Source organism: Mirounga leonina, unplaced genomic scaffold, assembly GCF_011800145.1.
Source record: "Mirounga leonina isolate KUSES-001 unplaced genomic scaffold, KU_Mleo_1.0 Mir_454, whole genome shotgun sequence".
Classification (NCBI taxonomy): Eukaryota; Metazoa; Chordata; class Mammalia; order Carnivora; family Phocidae; genus Mirounga; species Mirounga leonina.
Genome location: NW_023270763.1, coordinates 16,647,397 through 16,671,617, shown reverse-complemented (window position 1 = coordinate 16,671,617; position 24,221 = coordinate 16,647,397). Strand labels below are relative to the sequence as shown.

Here is a 24,221-nt window from a genome sequence, read left to right as displayed (position 1 = left end):
GGCTGCTTTCTACCCACTTCCCACCCTGCTTGCTTCCCTCTGACCACCCACTGTTTGGGCTCTCTTGTTGGTAGGAACAAGTGGAAGCTGCCCGCAAGGACCTGGACCAAGCCAAGGAGGAGGTGTTCCGCCTACCCCAAGAGGAGGAGGAGGGTCCAGGGGCTGGGGATGAGGTTTCCTGTGGGACTGGTGCAGGCAGTCACCGGCGCAGTAAGAAGGCCAAGGCCCCTGAAAGGCCAGGGACTCGCGTCAGTGAGCGTCTTCGTGGAGCCCGGGCTGAGACTCAAGGGGCAAACCACACTCCTGTCACATCCACCCATCATACCCGTAGCACTTCCACACCCCCACGCTGCAGCCCTGCCAGGGAGAGAGTTCCCCGGCCAGCACCTAGGCCTCGACCCACTCCAGCTTCAGCTCCTGCCGTAATTCCTGCCCCAGTCCCTGTTCCAATCCCTGCCCCGATCCCCATTTCAGCCCCAAATCCAGTAACCATGCTTCCTGTTCATATCTTGCCTTCTCCCCCACTTCCTCCTTCACAGATTCCTCCCTCTTGTTCTTCTGCCTGTACCCCTCCTCCTGCCTGTACCCCTCCACCAGCTCATACCCCACCTCCCACCCAAACCTCTCTCTCAACTCCTTCCTCCCCTCTCCTGCTTGGTCTACCTTCTGTGCCCATCTCCCCCCCAGTCACCAACCTCCCCTTTGGCTTGGGGCCTGAGACAGAGCTGTGTGCACAAGCATTGGCATCTACTGAGTCCCCGGAGCTGGCTGATATGGCCAGTTCCGAGACTTCCCCGCTTACTCTTGTGCCCCCTAAGGATCTGTTGCCACTTGCTGTTGAGATCCTGCCTATATCAGAGAAGAACCTTTCTCTCGCCTCTTCTGCACCTAGCCCAACCCTGGAGGCTGACAGCGTCCCCAACGGTCAAGAGCAGGAAGTGCCAGAGCCTGCTGAGGGGACCATCCTCACAGTGCTGCCTGATGGTGAGGAGGTGCCCTCGTGTCTGAGTGAGAGCAATGGGCTGGATCTCCCACCTTCAGCATCTGATGAGCTACTTCCGGAGCCATTGGAAGCTGACAAGAGCTCAGAAGAGCTGGTGGAGGCCCAGACCCCAATCTCCAGCCCAGAGAAGACACAGGAACTTGTTTCAGCAGAGGTCGCAGCCCCATCAACCTCATCCTCCGCCACCTCCTCGCCTGAGAGTCCTTCACCTGCCCGGCCCCCTCGGCGTCGCACCAGTGCTGATGTAGAAATTAGGGGTCAGGGGGCTGGTCGGCCAGGGCAGCCTCCAGGCCCCAAAGTGCTCCGCAAGCTGCCAGGACGGCTGGTGACTGTGGTTGAGGAGAAGGAATTGGTGAGGCGACGGCGACAGCAGCGGGGAACTGCCAGCACCCTATTGCCTGGAGTCTCTGAGACTGGTGCCAGCCCGGGAAGCCCATCTGCCCGCAGCATGTCGGGGCCAGAATCCTCACCTCCCACCAGTGGGCCCTGTGAAGCTGCTCCCCCGTCCACACTGCCCACCCCAACTCAGCAGCCCTTCATAGCTCGCCGTCGCATTGAGCTGGGGGTGACTGGTGGGGGCAGCCCAGAGAATGGAGAAGGGGCACTGCTTGCCATCACCCCTCCAGCTGTGAAACGTCGGAGGGGGAGGCCCCCCAAGAAGAACAGGTCTCCAGCAGATGCTGGGCGAGGGGTGGATGAGGTACCTTCATCCACCTCTAAGGGAAAAACCAATGGGGCTGACCCAGTCCCTGGGGCTGAGACCCTTATTGTTGCGGAGCCTGTCCTGGGCCCCCAGCTTAGTCCTGGGCCCCAGCCTCTTGGACCCCAGCCAATTCACAGACCCGAGCCCATCATCCTCTCACCTGTGGAGAAAAGAAGGCGTGGGCGGCCCCCTAAGGCACGAGATTTGCCCATTCCTGGGACCATTTCCTCTCCAGGGGATGGCAACTTAGAGAGCCGGACACAGCCACTCCCGCTACCACCTCCCCTGCCACCACTCCCACCACTCCTAGCCTGTCCCACTGCTACTGTCGCCAACACTGTCACCAATCTCACCATGTCAACATCCCCACCCAAGCGGAAGCGGGGCCGACCTCCCAAGAATCCACCATCACCTCGGCCCAGCCAGCTCCCTGTCTTGGACCGTGACAGCTCTTCTGTCCTTGAGAGCTGTGGATTGGGGAGGCGGCGGCAACCCCAGGGCCAGGGGGAGAGTGAGGGTAGTTCCTCTGATGAGGACGGAAGCCGCCCCCTCACCCGCCTGGCCCGCTTGCGGCTGGAAGCGGAGGGAATGCGGGGACGAAAGAGTGAAGGGTCCATGGTGGTGGCTGTAATTCAGGATGACCTGGATTTAGCAGATAGCGGGCCAGGCGGGTTAGAATTGACACCTCCCGTGGTCTCGTTAGCTCCAAAACTGCGCTCGACCCGGCTGCGTCCAGGGTCTCTAGTCCCCCCACTAGAGACTGAGAAGGTGCCTCGCAAACGGGCAGGGGCCCCAGTTGGCGGTCCTGGGCTGGCAAAGCGGGGCCGCCTACAGCCCCCAAGTCCCCTGGGACCTGAGGGTTCAGTAGAGGAGTCTGAGGCTGAAGCCTCAGGTGAGGAGGAGGAAGGGGATGGGACCCCACGTCGCCGGCCTGGCCCCCGCCGACTTGGTGGGGCCACCAACCAAGGGGACCAGCGCATCCTGCGCAGCAGTGTCCCTCCCCACCTGGCTGGCCCTACTATTAGTCACAGAGGCCGCAAGGCCAAGACGTGAGTGGGCTGCTCCTCCACCTAGGCTTTCTGCCATGGCCCCTCTTCCTCCACAACCAGGCCTGACTCTGTTAACCACTACTTGAAGTCTTGAGGGGGAAAGCCTCCAGGGAGACATAGGGGCCTTCTCCCTTCTTTCCACCAAAGTAGGGGGTAGGCAACTGGTTGTCATGGAAATGGGGCTCTTCACATACCCCCTTCCCTTCCACCCCACATGGCTGGGCAGTGTTAAGGGTGGCAAGATAGTCTCTGTCCCCACCCCCTTGTACTTGATTCCCCAGCTATCTTTCACAGCCCCCCACCCTTAGGGGAAGGGGGAGGGGCTTCTCTCTACCATGAGTTTTTTTTTTTTTTCTTTTTTTTTTAAGAAGAAAAAATAATAAACTTAGTTTCTGTATGAGCATCCGCGTAAGGAGGCTTCTGATTTTCTGGTCTGGTGGAGGGTTGGGTGGGAACTTGGGCACCATTTTCCTCTCTTGTTCTTGCCAAAACCCTAGTACCTGATCTCTAACCCAGAATTATGTGTCTTTGAGGCAGAAATCACCCAAGAGGAGGAAGATTTGGCAAATCTGATCTGGTAGGGTGCCTTTCCTTAAAATTTCAGTTTTAAGTCACTCCAACTCATAACTTTTTCTTTCCTCCTATTCCCTTAGTTCCTGGGCTTTCCCTCAGAGCTCTCTGATGCCTCAGACTTTTCCCTGCTTTTACCCCCATTGCTCAGGTGCTTTCACTCCTTTTCCAGAAGGCAGGCATCCTACCTCCAGTTGTTCCTTCCCCTCCACCCCTTTGCTTTCCTCCATCTTGCCAAACTAGTTTGAGTCAGCCACACCCCCTTCTGAGCTCCTGGGGCCTTTTTGGCCACCCAACCCCACCCCTGGGCTTGGCTTGGAGACCTGAGTCAGCTCCATCTCCACCCCAGCCAAATCAAACCTGAGGCAGGAGCCGAAACTCACAGTCCCTCGAGGCCTATAGCCAGGTAAGAGCCCCTGTTCGTTTTTACATTTTCTTTGGTCTCAACTCCCTGGACCCTCTCCTTGCATTCTCCCCCTAATGACTGTATCTGTGTTTACCTCATCAGTTCTTTCCTCATACTCACTCTCCTGCAGCCTTGTGGCAGAGATTCTTTGGGCTCTGTTTATCTTGCCTCCTTTCACTCTATCCTTTATTGCTTGTGTTCAGAGAACTGTAAATGGCTCCGTTTTGTGTAGGATGTAGGGGGATGGTTGGAGATGAGGGTGGAAAGGTGGTTTGATGCCATGGCTCAGAGGACTTGAGAAGTTAGGGAGATGAGGAATGATTAAGCAGGTTTCTGTGTGGGTTATGAGGTCATAGTGTTAATCTGAATATATTGTGTGGCCTGGGTTAAAATGGAGAGAAGAGGTGGCAGGGAGTCAGCATAGCGAAGGAGGCCCAATTTGGGGAGGTAAGGTTTTTCTGATGTTCAGCTTCCTCAACTATGAAGAGAGCTTAGATGGGTCCTTTCTCCCTCTTTTCCCCCATCCCTGTGTTTTCATCCACTGTTTTCACATGAAGTGGCTGCTCTGCTTGAAGTGGGGTACCAGGGCTTAGGGTGCCATTTTGTGACCCCTCCTTAATCTTCAAGGGCAGTTTCTGAGGGACTTCAGAGAATTTTAAGGCCCTTTGAAATACAGTTTAAAATCACTGATTTGTGTAGTCTGATTCCTAGCAGCTTTTGAGATTGTGTTTCTCCTGCTTGTCAGTGTGCACCTGTCGTTTTGTTTTTCCCTACTTGTCAAAACAGTTAAGTAATACAGATAATGCTGTGTTGGTGCCGGCTTGCCTTTAAAGACTCAGAATCTTAGGCTGAGAAAAAAGGATTCCGGCCGCACATTTCCGCTCTTTGGTCTCTGAGTCAGGAGGGGAATTCCCCAGTAAGGCAGCATTCCTGAGAGTTGGGCCAGGTCACGAGGACACATCAGAGAGGGGTGGAGTCTGACCCAGCCAGGCCGACAGCTCAGTTGTTGGGCTTACAATTACCTTGACTATCGCCCACAGGTGATGGAGGACGAGGAGAAGGCAGTGGACACCTTGGTGAGCAACATGGGAGCTGCTCATTCTCCATCCCCCATCCGCTGCTGCTGGCTCCGCCTCCGCTACTTGGCAGCTACTAGCATTATCTGTGGCTGCTCTTGCCTGGGAGTCGTGGCCCTTGTGTTTGCCATCAAGGTGAGGAATGCAATGCCTATGGGAGCAGGGGGCGGGTGTAGTTAGGCAATGATCTGTCTACATAGATCGCACGGCTACTAAGTACCTGTCAGCTTGGCTCTGGGCCTGGTGTCAGAAATAAGAATGACATGGTTCCTGCCCTCAAAGGGCCCACAGTCTGATGAAAGAGAGAACTGTGAAAATGGGTAATTAATGGAATGTAGCTCATCAGTATTGTGATGGAGGAAACACAAGGTATTCTGGAAGCTAGGGAGGATATGTATGTGTGATTACATACGTGTGTATGTAGAGTAGGTGACGGGAAAGTAACCTTAAAGGATTAATGACTAAAGGTTGAAAGGGTATTCCAGGTAAAGGGAGCAGTGTGTACAAAGGCCTGGACTATTAGTTCCGCACGACTGGACCAGTGAGGAATGGTGACAGATGAAGCCAGAGGGTCCAGGTTCCTAAGGGACTCCCAATGCTGTGCTTGAAGTTTAAACTTCACCTTGAAAGTAGTGGGGAGTACTTTCAAGAGTTTTTGCAGAGGAGAGTGACATGGTCAGGTCTGTGTTTCAGGGCCTACCTGGAGGATGGATTGGAAGTGGCAGGACTCGAGGCAGTTGAGCAGTGATTAGAGCAATCTGTAGCAGTCGGGAAGAAGCTGTGGGGTTTTTGAGAGGGCTCCACCATTTCCAAACACCAGGACTGCACATGTACCTTTGGAAAGGCCACACAGGCTAACTTAAATAGCATGCTGGAATTTTCTCAACCCTGGTTGTATTTTAACAATCAGAAACTGTATTCTTATCAGCATGAGAATTTCTAGTTTTGTCAGGTCAAAATCATAAAAAGAATCCTTAATAATCAAAGCTATGAGGCTCATTGGGCTAATGAGAAGGGGGTGTTGTTTGGCTGGACGGGAGGGAAATATTCCAAGATAGCACTCGGTTTCTTGCCAAGGATTCCAAATTCTGAATGAACGTGGGATGAGTAGAAAAGGATGGGGGATAAAAGGATTGAAAAGTACTTTCCCATATGTGATTTTGTGAGCTAACAGTGGCTACTCGGAAAAGTACACAGTGCTGAGTGGGAACCTTACTTTGCAAATGAGGCATGAGAAATAGACATTGGAAAGGGAGGGCAGGGGGGGTTGGGTGTCAGGTTTTGAGCCATGACAGGGATGGAGGATTGGTGTGGGGCAGTGGGCACTTTGGGGCAGAAGCAGGGGGAGAACCTAACCAAAAACCTGCCCCCACAGGCGGAAGAGCGGCATAAGGCAGGCCGGTTCGAGGAGGCAGTGCACTGGGGGGCCCGGGCCCGGAACTTCATCCTGGCCAGCTTTGCCGCCTGGCTTGCTGTCCTCATTCTGGGCCCCCTGCTTCTGTGGCTGCTTTCCTACGCCATCGCCCAGGCTGAGTGACCCTGGGTGGCCTCTGCTGAGAGTCAGCGAGACCTCCTGGATCCTGCAGTGCGGCATTGCTAGGGTCTGAGGCTGGCAGTGGTCCTTCCTGGCTGGAAGGATGGTGCCTCTCTCAAAGGTCTTTGGAAGAACTCTTCTAGACCTTTCTAAAAGGAGGCAGCAGCTGAAACTGTTGAAGGGAGGCCAGCCTGCTCTGTTCTTTCAGTGCCCACCATCCCCTATTTCCCCCAGCCTACTACATCCTAGGGGCCTCGACCCAGAGGTGGGGTTGAAGACCAGGCCTGATTTTATTAGAATTTGTTTTGTAATAAAAATCTTTTTTAGTGGTGAAATGTTCCTGTCTAATTGTTGTTCCCCTACTTTCCCCGGGCCCTTGGCAAGAGCCAGACTGGACATCTGACTGATGGCAAAAGTCTGCGTTTTCCCTTACTTAGGAGCTCCAAGAGGATTTTTCTTTTTTCCTTCTCCTGTAAGTTTCCCTTCTTGGAAAGACCCCAGCTTCTCCCTTGCACATCAGCAGAGAGACCCTGCGGCCAGAAAGGAAGAGGAGCCGTAGCAGCTACTCTTCATGGAGTGCTTCCTGTGTCCCAGGCTGCGGTCTTAGGCGCTTTCTATTACCTAACTCCTTCAGCCCTCACAGCCACTCAGGAGGTCCCACTGTTTTCATTTTATAGTTGAGGAAGCAGGCGTCCAAGGTCATACAGCTAGTAAGAGGCAGAGCTGACATTGAACCCAGACGCTTTGGTTCCAGAGTTGAGAGAGGAATAAAAGGGTTGGATGGCAGCTGCAGTGAATTTCTGCCCTGGATATGAAGCTCTGTAGGATTATAATGAATTTTCATATCCTTTATCTTGGGCCTCCCGGTAATATTTTAAACATACTTTAAATTGTGAAGTATATCATATATACAGGAAAATGTCCAAAATGAGAACATAGCTTTTAACAAAGCTAACATCTGAAAACCACCATTCAGTCAAGAAATGGAACATTGACAGCACTCCAAAGCCTCCTTTAGACCTCTCCCAATCACTGCTCCTTCCTTTCTTCACACAGATACCTAGCATTCTGACTTCTAACAATGGAGTTTAGTTTTGCCTGCATTGGAACATTTATATAAATGGAATCCTATGTATTCTTTTTATGTCAGGTTTCTTTTACTTAACATTGTTGGTGAGATTCATCAATATTTGGTGTAGCTGTAGTTGTCATTACTCTGTAGTATTCCATTATATGAATATATTAACAATTCATCCCTTTTCTGTTGGTGGACTTTGGGATGATTCCATTTTGGGGATATTATGAATCTTGCTGCTATGGACATTCTTGTACATGGCTCTTGGAGTACATGTGCTCTGGGAATTGAATTTTTGGGTTACTTCACCATAATTCAGAGACAGCAGAGCACCTAAAGGAATTCGAGATATTTGTTGCACTCTGAAGAGAGAAGATTAAAGGGGAAGATGGTTGTCTTCCATGTTCCAAAGTGCCCCAGGAAGGAAAAGTGAAGAGTATCCATTGCTGGTCTCAGAGGTTAGAGTTACAACACTGGTTAGAAGCCACACCTAGGGCATTGGTTCTCAAGCTCAGTTTCACCATAGAACCACTTGGGGAGCTTTAAAAGGTACTTATGGGGGCGCCTGGATGGCTCAGTTGTTAAGCGTCTGCCTTTGGCTCAGGTTATGATCCCAGAGTCCTGGGATCGAGCCCCACATCAGGCTCCCTGCTCAGCGGGAAGCCTGTTTCTCCCTCTCCCACTTCCCCTGCTGTGTTCCCTTTCTCTCTGTCAAATGAAGTCTTTAAAAAAAATAAATAAAATAAAAAAATAAAAAGTACTTAGGCCTGGGCTTCAGCCCTACAGATTCCGATTTAATTGGTGTAAAGTGCTGCCTGCCTGGGCATCAGGGAAACATTTTAGAGAAATTTTTTTTACAGAAACCTTTTTTTAAAGCTAGTATTTCAATAATCAGCAGCTTTAGGTTACTAGAGGAGACTAGATCCCATTCCCCCAAAGTGATTAAATGAGGTCTTGCTACTTTTTTTTTTGGGGTCTCACTTTTTAAAAAATATTTGTCAGAAAGGGAAAGAGAGCACAAGCAGGGGGAACAGCAGGCAGAGGGAGAAGCAGATTCCCCGCTGAGCAGGGAGCCCCATGTGGGACTCGATCCCAGGACCTCGGGATCATGACCTGAGCCGAAGGCAGGCACTTAACCAACTGAGTCACGCAGACGACCTGGGTCTCACTATTTTTAAACTCAATTTTGAAAAAATTTCAAACCTACTGAACAATAAGAGAATGGTACAATGAACTCATGTGTGCTCTTCACCTAAGTTTATAATTTTTAACATTTCACCACATTGGTTTTACATCTAGAATATACATACTGGTATTGCAGAGCCATTTGAGAGTAAGCGGAAAGCCCTTCGTTCCTAAATTCTTATTTACAATTTTTAGTGTCAATATGGTCTCAGATTGTTTTTTAGTTCAATTTGTTTTATCCATTACTGTCATCCTTCTTAAAATATTTGGTTGAGGTGTAATTTACATGAAGTGCACAGATCTAAAGCGTGTGGGTTGGTGAATGTTTAGTATGATCCCAACTGTATAATCACCACCTAGGTGAATAGAACATTTCTAGCACATCAGAAGGTTCCCTCATGTCCCTCTCAGTCTCATTATTCTTTTTGTTCCTGATTTTGACCTGTGGAAATTGCATCAACCTGGTTCTTGTGTCCTGATAAGTCCCCACACTTCTTCACTTGCTTTTTGGCACAAATTATTCCAGGCTCATCTTAGACTTTCTCTGCTCCAGCCTGGGAAACTGGCCATTTCTCCCAAAGAGTCCTGGTTCCTTGAACTGGGGACTGTTATTTTGAAATCAGTATCTAGACTAGCTGTGCTCATTCTCCTGAGATGTTCCTGCTTCTAGGCCCTTTCAGAGGTTAGAGCTAGAAAATATCTAATCTATTTTAAATCTGTGTTTAAAATCATACCTCCAGTTTCAGTCAGTCATAAGGTTCTTTCTCTCCCCACCTCAAATTCCATAGTCCCACAGTAATAACCTTGGCTGCCAAATACATCAAATGTTTATTCATTTACAAATATATATAAATATAAATATATATATTGCTCAATTTCTGAATAATAATCCCATTATACTACCAAACGATAAAGTAAAGTTAAACGTTTCTTTGCAATTATTTTGTCTTTAGATTGATGGTATAAAGTCAAAATACTCTGTTGGATTCGTTTTTCTTTTATGATTGTGATCCCAAAGTGACATTTCTAAGATAGTTGTTAGAAGGTTAAATGAATTCATTCTGTGCCTCTTTTGCTGGAACATAACTTCCACAAGGGTAAGGACTCCCCTCGCCCCCCTGCTGATAGTTTAGCGTTTAGACGCTCGGCAAATATTTATTTGAATGAGTAGGTGAATGCCAGGGTTGAGCTGTGCACTGAAAAGGCTTATTAAGTAAGTCGCCTCTGGCAATATCTCACAACTCGGCAGGCTTAGAGCGTGATACTCCCCAAGGCTTACGGGAGGCGGTGGTGGAAGACTGGGAAAATATATAACCCTAGATGGTGAGCACGAGGGCTTTGGAGGTATTCAAGAATCGGAGCAGCCAGAGGACTAAGAAGCCACTTCTGGTTGACCGACCGTGGTTCGTCTAAGTCCACACCAGCAGGCAAGTTGCGGTCCAAGCTGCGCGCTCCGAGCGTTTTAAGAGCTGAAGGCGGCCCCTCAAAGCACGCACTTTGGACCAGGCTGCCAATTTTAAAAAGAGCGGATTTGGACAGTGATGCTAGGAGGGGAATGAGGGAACCATGCCCAAGTCAGGGAACCGGAGGCGCAGCCAGTCCCGCGTCCTAGATACCTAGAAGCCACGCTTCTGGGTAAACCTAACTTCCGGGTCCCGTTCCTGGCCTCCAAGCCCACTAGTCAACAAGCTCCGCCCCTGCCGTCATCTGCAGATGCTTGCGCTAATTGGCTGCTTCTGAAGTCCCGCCCCAGCGTCTCAGCCTTAGGTAACTCCGAGCTCCAACGCCCGCGCCAGCCTCGGGACTCTCCGCTTCCTATTGGACTACCAATTTCCAATCGGAAGGGCTTTTGAACCTCAGTCTTCACGCGGCGCTGGCCATTGGCGGACAGGATGGGGGCGGGGCCTGGGGTCGTTGCCGGCGCCGTCCGGGTGTAAGGTAAGGAACTAGAGGCGAACCCCGCGACACAGCGGCCTCGCGTCGACCCTGGCTTCTCTCTCCTCCCCCGCGGGTGAGCCTGCGCGAGACCCCGCGCCCCCTCCCAGCGCCCGCCCAAGTGCGCCTGCGCAGCAACAGCCACCGGCCAGTGTGCCCCTTCCCTTCTTCCTCCGCACCTTTTCCCTTCCCCTCCCCCGCCCCCTCCCTGCCCTGACACCCTTCACGCCCCCTAGGCCCTTTCATAGGGTCTCCCCAGCCCTGATCCTTCCCCCACCCCGTCCCCATCCCCGAGGATCCTGGCGCCCCAGCCGCAAGGGCTGCGCCTCCGCGAGCCGCAATGTGCGTCCTCCCAGAGCCTGTGGGCCTCACTGCCCTCACTGCCCTCCGTTTCCTCTGCACAGGCCCCCACCACCTTCAGAATGACGCTGGACGTGGGGCCGGAGGATGAGCTGCCCGACTGGGCCGCGGCCAAGGAGTTTTACCAGAAGTACGACCCTAAGGACGTCATTGGCAGGTGAGGCTTAAGCCAGGGAAACAGGTCCAGAGAGGTCGGGCCCTAGCCAGAATACAGTGTTCCATCTGAGGGCTGGATAGTTCTAAATGGGAACGAACAGTGGTTAGTGGAGGAACATTTGGTGACTAAACTCTTTCTCTGGGTCAATCCCCATTTCTTCCAAATTCACTCATTTATGTGTTCAACAAACATAGTTAAAGCAACTATGGTCTGCCAGACACAAAGCTAAACACAGGGAGGGTAGAAGAGATGTTTATGCCTTGGAGGTGAAGTGACTGAAAGAGACACATGAGCATTCAAGTAGTATCAGGTTGTGGCATGGGGTTCAGAAAGCCACAGCTTTCCACAAGGGGTGATATTTGGATCTTGAAGGATGAGTAGGAGTTCAGCATGCAGAGAATGGAAGGAAGACCTCACCTGTAGAGACAGAGGCAGGCACACTTATTCATCCAAGGTTTCCTAAGCACATAGAGTGTGCTGGGTGCAATGTGCAAGGCACTGGGGATACATGCCCCACATGTTTTCTGTTCTCCTAGAGTTTGTATTCCAGTGGTAGAGACAGATGATAAAACACAAAAACAAGATAAAGGTCATCATCTGCTTGGGTGAGGGAATGAGAGTAATTAACGGGACTGAGACTTGAAGGATGGGAATGAACAAGATATATTTGGGGCAGAGAGAACAGCACATGCAAAGGCACAGGCAAGAAAGGGCCTATTCAAGTAATAGGCAGATGATCATGGTGACTAGAACGTAGTAAGCGTGGGACAAGGTGGAGGAAATTAAGTTGGAGAGGTAAATAGAGGTTAGAGTATGTAGGGCCTTATGCCATGATAAAGAATTTCGATTTTATTCTAGTGAAACTGGTGGTTTAAAACAGGGCAGTTAACATGGTCTCATTTATATTTCTGTAATTTGGGGGCTAGGAACTTAGCCTTTCTATGCCCCAGTTTCACCATTTAGATTGGGAATAAAAATAGACCCTATCTTGTAGGTTGCTGTGAGGATGGGCAGAATTAGTATGATAGTCTTAGAACACTTCCTGGCACATGGTAAGTGGTCAACACAAGTGTGTTACTACATTTTTTTTTTTTAAGATTTTATTTATTTATTTATTTGAGAGAGAGAGAATGAGAGACAGACAGCATGAGAAGGAGGAGGGTCAGAGGGAGAAGCAGACCCCCTGCTGAGCAGGGAGCCCGATGCGGGACTCGATCCCGGGACTCCAGGATCATGACCTGAGCCGAAGGCAGTCGCTTAACCAACTGAGCCACCCAGGCGCCCCCCCCCCCTTTTTTTTTTAAAGATTTTATTTATGTGTGTTACTACATTTTAAAAAGATCACTCTGGCTCTTGTGTAGAGAATGGATAGGAGGGGAACAAGAATGGATGTGTAGAGACCAGTTAGGAAGCTGTTGATTGATTCAGGCAAGAGATGGTGATGGTTTAGGTTTGAATGGTGGTGGTAGAGATGGGGAGAAGTGGATAGATTGAGGTGATGATTTGAAGAGAGACTGATACAGATTTCCTCAGAGACCGGATATGGGCCATAAGAAGAAGGGAAGGAAACAAGAATAATGTCTAAGGTTTGGGTTTGAGCATCTGAGTACCATTTTCTGAAATGAAGATGGCCAAGGAGGATTGGACTGCCAGGAGGGCCAAGCAAGTCAAGAGTTCAATTTTGGAGATGTGAACTTTGAGATCTCCAACTGGAGCTGCCAAGTAGGTACATGTGTCTGCAGCTTGAGAGAGAGCTGGACTAGAGCAATAAATTTGGGAGGCATTAGCATATACGTAGTAGCTGGTGAGAAGATACATGGGGAGAGGTGAAAGGGGCCAAGCTCAGGCCCTGGGGCATGTCACCATTAGGGGGTTAGAAAAGGAGGAGTCAGCAAGGGAGACTAAGGAGAGAGCATCTGTGAGTTAGAAATAAAAACACAAAAAGAATGTGCTTCTAGAAGGTTGGCGTGGTCTGCTGTGATCAGTACTGCTGAGGCCAGGAAAGCAGAAAGGGCTATAACTATTAGATTTGTTCAGACTCCTTTCAGATATCACATGGAGATATTAAAAAGGCCTTTGGGATCAGGAATTCTGGAAAGGAACCAAGGTTTGAGGCAGTGCGGTGGGAGCCGTTTGTACAAATGGTACTTAAATGCCCCGGGACTGGATGGAGGTCATCAGGGAGAAAGAGTATCTGGAAAAGAAGAGAGCTGAGATCCAAGTCCTAAGCTGATGCAGGGTTTCAGGACCAGGTGAGGCTAGGAGAGCCCTTAGGGCAGAACAGTGGTTCCACTTCCAAGGGGCGCAGAAAGATCAGTTTTGGAGAAAGCAGATCAGGGGATAGGATCCTTTATCATATCATTCCAGCCTTACTGTAGTAGCATCATCCCTGGTCTCTATCTTTTCCCTGTGTTTCTCCTGCACAGTAAGTTACCTGCCCACTCTCACTAAATTAGTTCCCAGAGTACCAGTTTCTTTACGTATAAAGGTCTGAAGCCTTAAAAGAGCTTGCTGCATTCTAGAAATTGGTGATAAGTTATAAGTCACTGAAGCAAAGATTGAATAGCAGGACATAGCCAAAAATGAGGCTGAAAAGAAACCAAGACCATTTGGTAAAGGCCTTGAATGACAGGTGAAGGAACTGGGATTTGACTTCTGTCTTACAAGGGAATAAGGAGACAGTATGGATAGAAACCAGTTTTGAGTGCCCTCCATAGTTAATAACTATATAAGGTTGAAATTATTAGGTCTCACTTAAAAAGAGCACAGTTGCTCTAAGGGTCCTGCTGAGGAATGAGGGAACACTTAGAACTTAGTAGGGAATTTAAGCTGGAATGTTTTTAAGCAAGAAATGACATAATTGGGGCGGTCATAAGCTCATTCTGGAAGCAGTGCGGCGGATGGGTTGCGGTGGCTGAGGTTGGCAGCAGGGAGATCAGTGGGGAGGCAGTTATGGCTATGGGGGTGGAGTACTAGGAAACAGATTTGAGAAACAGAATGGAGTGGACTGGTTGGATGTGGTGGATTTTGAAGGAGAGGGAAAAGCCAAGAATCATACCAAGATTTCTAGTTTGGGAGTCTGATCGAATGGTATTACCGTTAATGGAGATCAGGGAATTAAAACTGTGTAGTGGCCAAGAATAAGACAGTAGGAAGTGGTGAGCATTGTAGCAGCTGCAAGTTCTTGTCCCACTTAAGATAGGAATTCAGAGGGGCGCTTGGGTGGCTCAGTCATGCCTTCAGCTCAGGTCATGATCCCAGGGTCCTGGGATCGAGCCCTGCATCCAGCTCTCTGCTCCGCGGGAAGCCTGCTTCTCTCTCTCCCACTCCCCCTTGTTTGTGTTCCCTCTCTTGCTGTGTGTCTCTCTGTCAAATAAGTAAATAAAATCTTAAAAAAAAAAAAAAGATAGGAATTCAGATTTGAAAAGAACAACTCACTGACCAAACAGACACATCTGTGGGCTGTGTTTGGCTGGAGGGTCAGTGGTTTACATCTCTTGATGGAACCAGAGATGTGGGTGATAGGCATTCTAAGCAAAGGGAGTTATGTAAGGGCAAGGAAGCCGTGAAGGGCAGCCAGGGAACCAGCACAGGAAATGTGGCGTGAGATCCGATCTTGGAGAGATTTGTACTTAGCCTGAGGTACTTGTAGGGTCATAAGGAATTGGTGACAGATTCCAAGCAAGGAAATACCTGTCTAGGACTTTCTCTTCACCATGCCAAATGGACTTTTCTGCCTCTACCTCATGTCTTTCGACGTCTCTTCAAGATGTTGTCGTCCACATTTCAGAGCCGACAAAGCAAAGTCCAGAGACCTTGTATCAGCGGGTCCCTTGGAGGTTAATTAGCGGCACATATGGGGCCTACACCAAGGTCTCCTGGTTCACAGCTTTGGTCTTCCAGGCAATGGTCTGATATTTATTTGGAGCCTGCTACACTTGAGGTATTGTAGGAGAACTTTGGGATTTGGAAGGGGTAATCAGGGAAGTGTTGAGCACAATTTGGAGGGAGCCTTAGATCATTTCTTCCTGCTTTCTCCTTTTGGGGTTCCAGGAGGAGGGGCAGGTTCTGGGGCTCAGTGTGGAAAGGACCTGCCTAGGCTTCTCCATGCAGAGAATGGCAGAGATTGGATTCAAACCCAGGAACCCCCTGCCTTCCCTGTGAGCTTTGTGTTACACCTTGCTGGGTACCCAGGTTGCTTGCTGAGGCTACCATGAAGCTACTGTAGGCCAGGGTGAGCCCTGGGAGGCTGCCTTGTTGTTCAGATGGGTCTTCAGAATATGGTGCAGTGGGTTATGAGGATGGCAGGGCTCCATTCTGTGTGGAAATGAGAGAGCAGGAGGCCCTGACTCGTGTGCGGTCTGACTCTGGCAGAGGAGTGAGCTCCGTGGTACGCCGTTGTGTTCATCGAGCTACTGGCCATGAGTTTGCGGTGAAGATCATGGAGGTGACAGCTGAGCGACTGAGTCCTGAACAGCTAGAGGAGGTGCGAGAAGCCACGCGGAGAGAGACGCACATCCTTCGCCAGGTCGCCGGCCACCCCCACATCAGTGAGGCTGCATTCCCTGCTCCTGTTAGCTGACAGCCACCTCCTGCTGGCCCTGCCCACAGCCCAGTTCCCCCAACACTGCCTCCATGCCTCTGCTCCCTTTGTCATGGCTCCACTCCACCTCAAAGTGTGGCCAGCCTTTGGGTCCCTACTGCCTCCTTTTGGTTCTCCTTCCTTCCCAGTAACAGCCCACTGCCACCTCGGGGTGGAAAGCCCCTTTAACATGCATCCGCTCCTTTCCATCTCCGTATCTCTGCCTTTCTGCCTCTTTCCCAGTCACTCTCATCGATTCCTACGAGTCTTCTAGCTTCATGTTCCTGGTGTTTGACCTGTGAGTATCTCCCTGCCCTGATCTGAGAAGCCTCCTCCTCCTCCCCTCCGTGAGTGGCCCCAGCCTGACAGCACAGTGGGCTAAGACTACCCTGCTCACACCTTCCTGTGTGCCCGAGGCTCAGGCCCCTCTCCCTGGGTGCCCTGATGAGGCAAGTTCTTCCAGAGTGTTCGTGACCAGCCAATTAAAAAGGGTTTTCATGACCCTCGGGGTCACTGTCCCAGTCCCCCATGGTTATAAGATTAGGAGGGAATAGTGAAGAGCTGACCACTTATCAACAGAATCTCGCTCCCTTGTCTCTTGCTGTTTAACACCCTACGCGGTGTTTGTCTCTGCCCATCAGTTCATTTCCTGGGTAGTCTGAATCCGAGTGTGAGATGTTCTACAATATAACGTAAACCAGTGCAAAGGTACTTCAAAAGAGAATGGTTTGAATAGCAAATATTTAAGAGACCCCTAGAAAAATTTCACAAAGTCTGCATACAGAATGACCCTCTGCAAAAGTTGGGGGTGGGGGTAGGAAGTGTCTGTCATGTCATCATGCAACTTTGCAGAACAATTATATGCCCCCAAACAACACCTGCTTTCAAGGATTGTAGAGTTGCAATTATAAACTCAGTTTTTAAAGACAAAATAAAAATAAAGTCCTATTCAACTTTTTTTGCTGTTATTAACTGTGAAATTTTGGTCCATGGTCTAAATAGATTCACTTTAAAAGGCCCTCTTTGAATATAATTAGTCTCAGATAATGAGGACCTCTTATAAATTTTTGTTCCAAGAAGGCACATATTTTGCTAACATAGCACCCTCCTAGCAGAGTGCCTATATTTTGACTGCCAACCCCCTGGGCCAAACTGCCCCTGGCATCCAGTTCACTCTTGGGGCACTCTAATCGCTCAAGAAAAAACAAAGAGGACTCTCTCTTCACCGGTCTCTTCCATGGTATTTTCTGTGAGCACTGGCTTATTTTCTCAGCCCCCATGTAAGGTACACCTACCTCCCAACCCCTCCTATCCCTTAGGATGCGGAAGGGAGAGCTGTTTGACTATCTCACAGAGAAGGTGGCCCTCTCAGAAAAGGAAACCAGGTAACGACGGAGCCTGCAGCCCGTGGGGTGATGAGGGGGCGGGGCGGGGTAGGGAGAAGCAAAGGAGGAGACTGCGCCTCCCCCAGGTCCATCATGAGGTCTCTGCTGGAAGCAGTGAGCTTTCTCCATGCCAACAACATTGTTCACCGAGACCTGAAGCCCGAGAATATTCTCCTAGATGACAATATGCAGATCCGACTTTCAGACTTTGGGTTCTCCTGCCACTTGGAACCTGGCGAGAAGCTTCGAGGTGAGGGGGCTTGGTGCCCTAAGAGGCTTGGGAGGGAAGGAGACCCAGGCCTGAGGCTGGTTAGCTGGGTCTGACAATCAAGTACCCAGGTACCAAGAAAAGGGGAGAAGTCAGTGAGCACTTGCCAGGTACCCTCTGGGTGCAAAGCCTCGTGTGCGTCTCAGAGTGGGCTTCCTGGTCTGGGCGGGGGAGGGGATAGAGGAAAGTGCGCAGGTCGTGGCACACAGCAGGCAGGGGACCATGCAAGGGGAAGCCAGGAGGGAGGAGCACCTGCTTCAGCTGGAGGGCCCCACAGGGGACGGGGCTCCAGAGCTGGGCCTGTCCCCTGAGGAAGATGGGGGAGAGGGGATAACAGGCCTCAGCTGTGTGCTTGGGTTTCGGTGCAGACAGGACTGCAGTGTGCTGCTTAGGTGCTAGGAAGAGCCCGCCGCGGCCAGACGGCGGTGCCCAGCTGCCGCACCCAGTGTGAATCCATTTGTTGTGACAGAAATACTTTCAGTGCACATGGAAAACTTCACAAAGTTTGTGGACTCCTCAGAGCTGTTAACATCCTACTTTCTCTCCCTCAGCGGCTTTGCGTTGTGCTATTAACAGCTAACGTTCACTGGCACCACACTAAGTCTTTATACAGCTGGGTTCTCTAGATCCTCTCGACAACTCTTTGAGATAGCGTCTGGATCACCATTTTATAAATGGGCTTAAAGAGATAAGGGGACTTGCCCACAGTCAGGTAGCTGGGACTCGAGCTCATGTTCGTAACCTATGGACTTAACACGTTTGTCTTGCGGATGCTGTGCTTTGTTTCCCTTTGGGCTTCCCCCTACACTTCTCCCCATTCTGGAACCATCTTTGCCCCTGCCCCACACCACCCTTGCCCTTGGCTTTAGGAATTCAGGTTTCCCTTTAAAGCTCCAGGTGGGGTTAGATCCCGTGCTTTCTCTTCTTGTATCTTCTCCCTTCAGGACACACCTTTTACTCTATGATTTCTTGTTTGCTTTCGGGTAGACAGCGTGGTAAGGGCACATCTAATTCACTGGCATCTAGTATGGTGCCTGCTACGTGGTGGGCATTCTTAAATACTTTTTATAGAAATGAATTTCCCGGGAGAGTCAGGCCTATTAAGGCCTATTAAGATTTCCTGGAAGTATGCCACAGTTCGGCAATTGCCGGGATGGAAGAATTGGTGCCTGAAGTGGTAGAAGCAGCTACAAATAACATGCTCGGATCAAGTCATGGAGGGCTCTGTGCTGCAGGAGCTAGACTTGAGCCTGAGGCTATATGGGGGGGAGGCGGGGTCGGCAGCCAGGGAAAGGTTTTAAATAAGGGACTTACCTAGTGTGTGCCTTAAGAAATCCCATATTCCCACTCATTCTCCTTGGGTTTGAGTGGTGATTCCACTACACAGAATAGCAATCATAGGAGGAGGAATCGATTTGGGCAGAAAGAAACAGAAAAGAGTGAAGATTTGTTTTCCGTGTGTATTATGTACGTAAAAATGTGACAAAAGGTTGTGTAAGGAGTGGGTGGGTGGGTTGGAGGTGGCAAAAGATACGGTGGGGTAGGACCTTGAAGTCAATCTCAAAATCAGGTTTTCCCAGGAAGGCCGCCGGGAACCTTGGGGCATACTTGAGTTGTTCAGCAGGGATAGGGGCTAGGTCAGCCCTTAGGGGAGGACGGGCAGGAACAGAATGGGAACACTTAATGGCTCTAGCAGGGTTGAGGCTCCAGCAGAGGTCTGGAGTTAGTTAGCTGGTGGCATCCATCAATCTCAGCCCTCTCTCCCCAGAGTTGTGTGGGACCCCAGGGTACCTAGCACCAGAGATCCTTAAATGCTCCATGGATGAAACCCACCCCGGCTACGGCAAGGAGGTCGACCTGTGAGTTTCTGGTCTCCCTACTTCCTTCCTCCTTTGTGTCCCATCTTTCAACACGTCTGCCTGGCACCTAGTCCTGTCTGACTCCGCTCTCTTTCCCAGCTGGGCCTGTGGGGTGATTTTGTTTACACTCCTGGCTGGCTCACCACCATTCTGGCACCGACGCCAGATCCTGATGTTACGCATGATCATGGAGGGCCAGTACCAGTTTAGTTCGCCCGAGTGGGATGACCGTTCCAACACCGTCAAAGACCTGGTGAGCTGGGGCCATGAGAGGGCTAGGAAGGAGGTCCAAGAGCTGCCTCTCATACTCTGGGGTTTCCCCCAGATCTCAAAGCTGCTCCAGGTGGATCCTGAGGAGCGCCTGACAGCTGAGCAAGCCCTCCAGCACCCCTTCTTTGAGCGCTGTGAAGGCAGCCAACCCTGGAACCTCACCCCCCGCCAGCGGTTCCGGGTAAGCCTGAGAGCATCAGGGTCTGGGCCTGCTCCTCTGTCCCGTAATCTTTCTCCTGTGGTGGCTGCTCTACTGGAGCTCACACTGCCCACCACCCCCCCCCCCCTCAGGTGGCAGTGTGGACCGTGCTTGCTGCTGGACGAGTGGCCTTAAGCACCCAGCGTGTCCGGCCACTGACCAAGAGCGCACTGCTGAGGGACCCTTACGCGCTGCGGCCAGTGCGGCGCCTCATCGACAGCTGCGCCTTCCGGCTCTATGGGCACTGGGTGAAGAAAGGTGAGCAACAGAACCGAGCCGCCCTCTTCCAGCACCAGCCCCCTGGGCCTTTTCCCATCCTGGGCCCTGAAGAGGAGGGGGAACCAGCTGCTATCACCGAGGAGGACGCCATGCTGGCACTGGGCTAGCACTTCGGCCCTGGGGAACCCCACAGTGCAGGACTCTCCAGGAGGAGGATTTTTATCATTCCAGCCCTTCTGGGCTTTGGCCTCAGGCCCCCCCAGCCTGGCCAGGCCCACCACTGCTCATACTACCATAACGACCAGCCGTGTACACCTGTCCCCACCAGCCAAGACTTTGGGATCAGAGCTGAGGGGGAAGGCAGCCACGCGCAACAGCATGCCTGGCCTTGTCAATGCTGCCTCTGCTGCATTTGCAATAAAATCTGCACTCCGGAGGGAGCCAGTGCCTGGAGTGTGGTGTCCGGCTTTGGCAGGGGAGCCCAGAAGGTGCTCGGGGGGGGGATGGGGCTGCCCTGCCCCGGGCCTTTATTGGGGAAAATGCTGGGGGTCACTTGGTCTTGTTCTTGCCTTTGCCAGAAGGTAGCTGGAAGGGCTGCTCTAGTGTGGTCAACTTGCTGCTGAGCCTTTCTTCGCTGGCCTGGAGCCGCTCCTCCATCAGCTGTTGGAGCTGCCTCAGCTCCTTGTTCATCTGGGTCCTGATGTAGGCTTGCAGGATGGAGACCTGGCCTGCCGGGGGCAGGGAACAAGGGGCAGGTGAGCAGAGATGCTGTGGGGCTACACAAGTGGCAGGGTAGCTTCAGTTCAGGAAAGGCCAGCTAACCCTTCTATGGAGAGAGGCGGGGGGGTGGGGGGGGTGGACTGGCCAGGCTGGACTCTCTGGGTTGCTGATCAGCAGATAAGTGACTTTACACAGGTGATTTCATCTTTGCATACCTCGGTTTCCTCCTGTGTACAGTGTAGATAGTGATAGCACCTAGTGCCTAGGCCTGAAGGAAGATTAAATGTAAATGCTTAAAACAGGGCCTGCCTGGCACCACGGTATTGCCAAATGTGCACTGGCTGTTACTGGTTTTTAAAATTTTTTAAAAGATTATTAGAGAGAGTGCGTGCACGTATGTATGAGCAGGAGGGACAGAAGGAGAGGGTGGGAGAATCTCAAGCAGACTCCGTGAGCTGTGAGCTGAAACCAAGAATCGGCTGCTTAACCCACTGCGCCACCCAGGTGCCCCCGTCATTGGTTTTATAATGATCCTTTCCTGGAGCTCCTGCTTCACCCCCAGCAGCTGCACTCTTATTACCTGTTTGTCACCTTGGACTTCTGCATAAGGAATCATTTGGAGAAAGGACACTGTGCCTAGAACAGACCTGAAGTCCTGATGTGGTCTAAACCCTTCATTTTATGCCTGCTCCAAGTCACGGGGGACCCTAACCCATCCTCACTTGGCTCTGGCTCTGGCTCTGGCTCTGGCTCTGGCTCTGGCAGGACCACTGTTTCTGGTTCCTCCTGCGGGGTGACTGCCTGTTCCTTCGCCTCCTCGCCGCCTTTCTCTGCAGGCCAGAAGCAGGAAGAGGCTTCAGCCCCAGCCCCAGCCCCAGCCCCGGCCCCGGCCCCAGCATTCTCCCTTACCTGTCTCATCTTCTGGCCAGAGCTTGGGTGGCTGTAGCCCCATGTAAGTCAAAGATAGATCCAGCCGCACCTGGGAAGAGGGAGGAGGAGAGAGGCTAAGAGGAGGACATCTGCACTGAGTGAAAGGGGGAGATGAAGAGTGGCTTCCGTACCTGGGGTGTGAAGACATATTTGTAGAGCTTGAAGTGGCGGAAGTAGGTGTTGACCACATAATCTGCCAGGGCCAGCAGCTGTTCCTCCCTAAAGAGGTTGATACTGAAGGGGGGCCGCTGTGGGGATGAGTGGGAGTGAGAGGACTGACCACCTCCAGGAACCCTGACCTTTTCTCCAAGTGCCCAGCCATTTAGGAGCAGGGAGTACCCCCTGCAGCCTTCAGAAGAAGATGAGGGTGATGAGTATGAGAGAGGACAGGAGACTGGGCTAGACCTTATCTGTGGGAGACTGAAGATCCCATTTCAGGGGAACTGACCTTGACTCCATGGCAAAAAAGGACACTGGTGAAGTAGCGGTAACATTCCTCCACGTTGCCCAAGGGGGTTGCTGGGAGGGAAAGCAAGATGTGACAAGTGAGTCCCCTCCCAGATAATCATTCATTTCACTCACTCACCAGCTACTTACTGAGCATGAGCTTTGGAAATTAACAGATCTAAGTTTAAGTCCTTACTTGTTTCATTAACTCACTCAACAGATAGTACTGCAATGCACTGTTCCAGGCACTGAACAAGACAGACAAGGTCCTGCCCTTAAGTGACATACAATAAAACAAGAAATATGTGATTTCAGCTCTTGTTAAACATTCTGCAGGAAATCAGTTCCAGGAATGAAGTGGGAGGTGGAGGAGGAGCGATTTCATTGAGCACTGTCTTTATATTTACGTATATTACCTACAGGATTCCTCAGAACAATCTCATAAAGTTGGTGCTGTCACCACACAAGTTGTCACACACAAGTTACTGTGGGTGTCATTACAATAGTGCTTGTAATGACAGAACAAAGATTCCAGGTGGTAATCCATTACTTGCTTCCTGGGGTCACTTGTGCCATCCCAGCCTCCACTGTCCCCTGGGCTCAAACCCTTTGGTAGCCGCCGCCTCTCACCAACACAGGCCTTGTGAAGATCTTGGAGCAGGGCACAAGCTGCCGATGTCTGTTCCAGTGAGAAGCCATGCTGGCGGCAGAAGAGGAGTGCGTGGGAGAAGAGGTCCAGGGTGATGGCATCCCGCAGGCTTTGCTCAGGACAGCTTAGCCCCAGAAGCTCAGCTAGCACCCTTGGGAGGGACACAGGAAGGCAGGCCTGAGCCAGCCCCCCTTTACCACCCCACACTGGTGCACCACATGCTCTGGAGCCGGGCATTCCTTCCTTCCCCGCCCAGCCCCCTTAGTCTTCCCCAGGAGCCAGCTCTTCTGCTCTTCCCTGTCCCCCCCCCATACTCCCTCATCTCCTCAGTGTTGGCTGTCTTCTCCAGCCTGTGCATGGAATGGATGTCCAGATACTTCCTGTCATAAGAAAAGAGGAGAAAAGGTGTTGGTGGCCATCAGGCATTAGTCTCATGAGAAGGCTGTGATGGCTAGAGCACCGGACTGGGAACCAGGAGACCTGAGTTTGAGGGTTAGCCCTTCCACTACCTTCTCTGGGCAAGTCACTTCCTCTCTGGGTGTAACTTTCTCCATCTTTAAATAAGGGATATGGCTTAAAGGAACTCTCACAATCCTCTTCATTCATAAAGCTGAGGATTAGGAAACTTGAGTTCTTGTCTCTGCCACTCCCCATGTGGCTTCAGTGTCTCCGTTTATACAGTGCTCCATAGCAGTCGATATTGCGTTTACATTCTTAGTCTTCTTCCCACCCTCCCTCTTTGGACTGGGGAGGCAGGAAACCCCAAGATTCTTCACACTCACCACATGCAGATCCGGGGCTGGGGCAACGGGGGCTGCGGAGAGAAAACGGAATGGGCAGGCGGAGCTGTGCCATCCCTGGCCCCAGTCCCTGACCCATCCGGAATCTCCAGCTGGCCTGAGAACCCGCTAACTTGCCTTGTCGTTTTAAGGATTATGTACGAGCAACACTGGCAGGCTAGGCTTCAATAGGCCCTAAGTACTATTCATGAGCATTTAACAATCGGAGTCACACACCCCTGCCTCTTCACTAAGGCACCCAGGGAATGTCTTGAACGTTAATAAACATAACGACGGGTGACGCCCTGCCGGGGAGCCCTTTTATAAACAGTCATGAGTGGACCACTCTGTCCCGCCCTCACCGGGAACAGGTTGGCTGCAGGATCTTCATCCGCTTCTATCGAGGCCGCGGTTCTGGACTCGGTCCGCACACCTGTTACCATCCGCGTGACGGACCCATCCACTGAGCTAAGGTCCTTCTGGTGTTCCCGCTGCAGTTCTGAGGGCTGTTCAAGCTCCGACTGTAACTTCAGTGCCATGAATTGGCTGGACTTCTGGCGGATCATCTCGTCGCTCTTCCTAGCCGCGGCTCACCACAGGCTGTGCCCCTCCTGGGTCCTGGGAATGCCGGTTCTTGGGCCTCGACTGTCAAGCCCTCCCTCCAGCGACGCTTCAGCCAATCTACGCCGCAGAGAGGCCTCGTGCAGCCAATCCGCGGGGGGCGTCTCCCTCCGTCTCAACGGCGACCGTTGCTAAGGGAGCTCGTGGAGGGAGGGAACAAATGTAGGACGCTCGCCAATCAGTGAGAAGAGAATGCGCATGCGCAGTAAGCTTCAAGTACCGCCCCCGTGCCGTCGTTTC

At 51.4% G+C, this 24,221-nt stretch overlaps 4 protein-coding genes across 15 annotated transcripts in view; 3 read left to right on the top strand and 1 right to left on the bottom strand.

Moving 5' to 3' along the window:
- Positions 1–2,947, top strand: part of SRCAP (Snf2 related CREBBP activator protein) — a 32,092-nt gene extending 29,145 nt beyond the window's left edge. For 4 of the 6 annotated variants that reach the window (XM_034988841.1, XM_034988845.1, XM_034988843.1 and 1 more), the window contains exon 33: positions 75–2,759. In XM_034988841.1, coding sequence (XP_034844732.1) covers positions 75–2,759 — 2,685 coding nt within the window. Of the gene's footprint in view, positions 1–74 lie in introns of all 6 variants that reach the window. The other 2 variants (XM_034988846.1, XM_034988844.1) reach the window with 1 other exon arrangement.
- Positions 2,948–3,528: 581 nt separating this feature from the next.
- Positions 3,529–8,196, top strand: TMEM265 (transmembrane protein 265). Of its 2 annotated transcripts, XM_034988855.1 has the most exons (3): positions 3,529–3,731; positions 4,772–4,942; positions 6,183–8,194. In XM_034988855.1, exons 2-3 carry the CDS (start codon positions 4,775–4,777, stop codon positions 6,342–6,344), a joined length of 330 nt encoding a protein of 109 aa, XP_034844746.1. In that variant the 5' UTR covers positions 3,529–3,731; positions 4,772–4,774; the 3' UTR covers positions 6,345–8,194. The 2 variants fall into 2 exon arrangements, with proteins under 2 accessions (XP_034844746.1, XP_034844747.1); XM_034988856.1 differs by lacking the exon at positions 3,529–3,731 and having other exon boundaries at positions 4,758–4,942; positions 6,183–8,196.
- Positions 8,197–10,380: 2,184 nt separating this feature from the next.
- PHKG2 (phosphorylase kinase catalytic subunit gamma 2) lies at positions 10,381–20,275 on the top strand. 5 transcript variants are annotated; one of them, XM_034988851.1, is made up of 10 exons: positions 10,381–10,539; positions 10,941–11,053; positions 15,428–15,603; positions 15,879–15,933; positions 16,955–17,020; positions 17,107–17,270; positions 19,057–19,147; positions 19,247–19,400; positions 19,473–19,598; positions 19,709–20,275. In XM_034988851.1, exons 2-10 carry the CDS (start codon positions 10,959–10,961, stop codon positions 20,000–20,002), a joined length of 1,221 nt encoding a protein of 406 aa, XP_034844742.1. In that variant the 5' UTR covers positions 10,381–10,539; positions 10,941–10,958; the 3' UTR covers positions 20,003–20,275. The 5 variants fall into 5 exon arrangements, with proteins under 5 accessions (XP_034844742.1, XP_034844740.1, XP_034844741.1 ...); XM_034988850.1 differs by having other exon boundaries at positions 10,508–10,612; XM_034988849.1 differs by having other exon boundaries at positions 10,440–10,539; positions 19,247–19,598.
- Positions 20,276–20,343: 68 nt separating this feature from the next.
- CCDC189 (coiled-coil domain containing 189) lies at positions 20,344–24,046 on the bottom strand. Of its 2 annotated transcripts, XM_034988853.1 has the most exons (9): positions 23,723–24,045; positions 23,364–23,395; positions 22,896–22,961; positions 22,563–22,732; positions 21,934–22,004; positions 21,617–21,733; positions 21,465–21,534; positions 21,278–21,385; positions 20,344–20,563 (listed from the first exon to the last, which is right to left on the bottom strand). In XM_034988853.1, exons 1-9 carry the CDS (start codon positions 23,924–23,926, stop codon positions 20,385–20,387), a joined length of 1,017 nt encoding a protein of 338 aa, XP_034844744.1. In that variant the 5' UTR covers positions 23,927–24,045; the 3' UTR covers positions 20,344–20,384. The 2 variants fall into 2 exon arrangements, with proteins under 2 accessions (XP_034844744.1, XP_034844745.1); XM_034988854.1 differs by lacking the exon at positions 21,278–21,385 and having other exon boundaries at positions 23,723–24,046.
- Between the last annotated feature and the right edge of the window lie 175 nt (positions 24,047–24,221).

Excerpts from the sequence above, each read along its gene's own strand:
- CCDC189 (XM_034988853.1), bottom strand. The coding sequence starts at position 23,926 with ATGATCCGCCAGAAGTCCAGCCAATTCATGGCACTGAAGTTACAGTCG. Across the intron at positions 22,733-22,895 it reads AACACTGAGGAGATGAGGGA|GGTGCTAGCTGAGCTTCTGG; the intron begins GTATGGGGGGGG and ends GTCCCTCCCAAG. Across the intron at positions 21,386-21,464 it reads CTGGCCAGAAGATGAGACAG|AGAAAGGCGGCGAGGAGGCG; the intron begins GTAAGGGAGAAT and ends TCTGGCCTGCAG.
- TMEM265 (XM_034988856.1), top strand. The coding sequence starts at position 4,775 with ATGGAGGACGAGGAGAAGGCAGTGGACACCTTGGTGAGCAACATGGGA. Across the intron at positions 4,943-6,182 it reads CCCTTGTGTTTGCCATCAAG|GCGGAAGAGCGGCATAAGGC; the intron begins GTGAGGAATGCA and ends CTGCCCCCACAG.
- PHKG2 (XM_034988849.1), top strand. The coding sequence starts at position 10,959 with ATGACGCTGGACGTGGGGCCGGAGGATGAGCTGCCCGACTGGGCCGCG. Across the intron at positions 17,271-19,056 it reads ACCTGGCGAGAAGCTTCGAG|AGTTGTGTGGGACCCCAGGG; the intron begins GTGAGGGGGCTT and ends CTCTCTCCCCAG. Across the intron at positions 19,599-19,708 it reads CCCCCCGCCAGCGGTTCCGG|GTGGCAGTGTGGACCGTGCT; the intron begins GTAAGCCTGAGA and ends CCCCCCCCTCAG.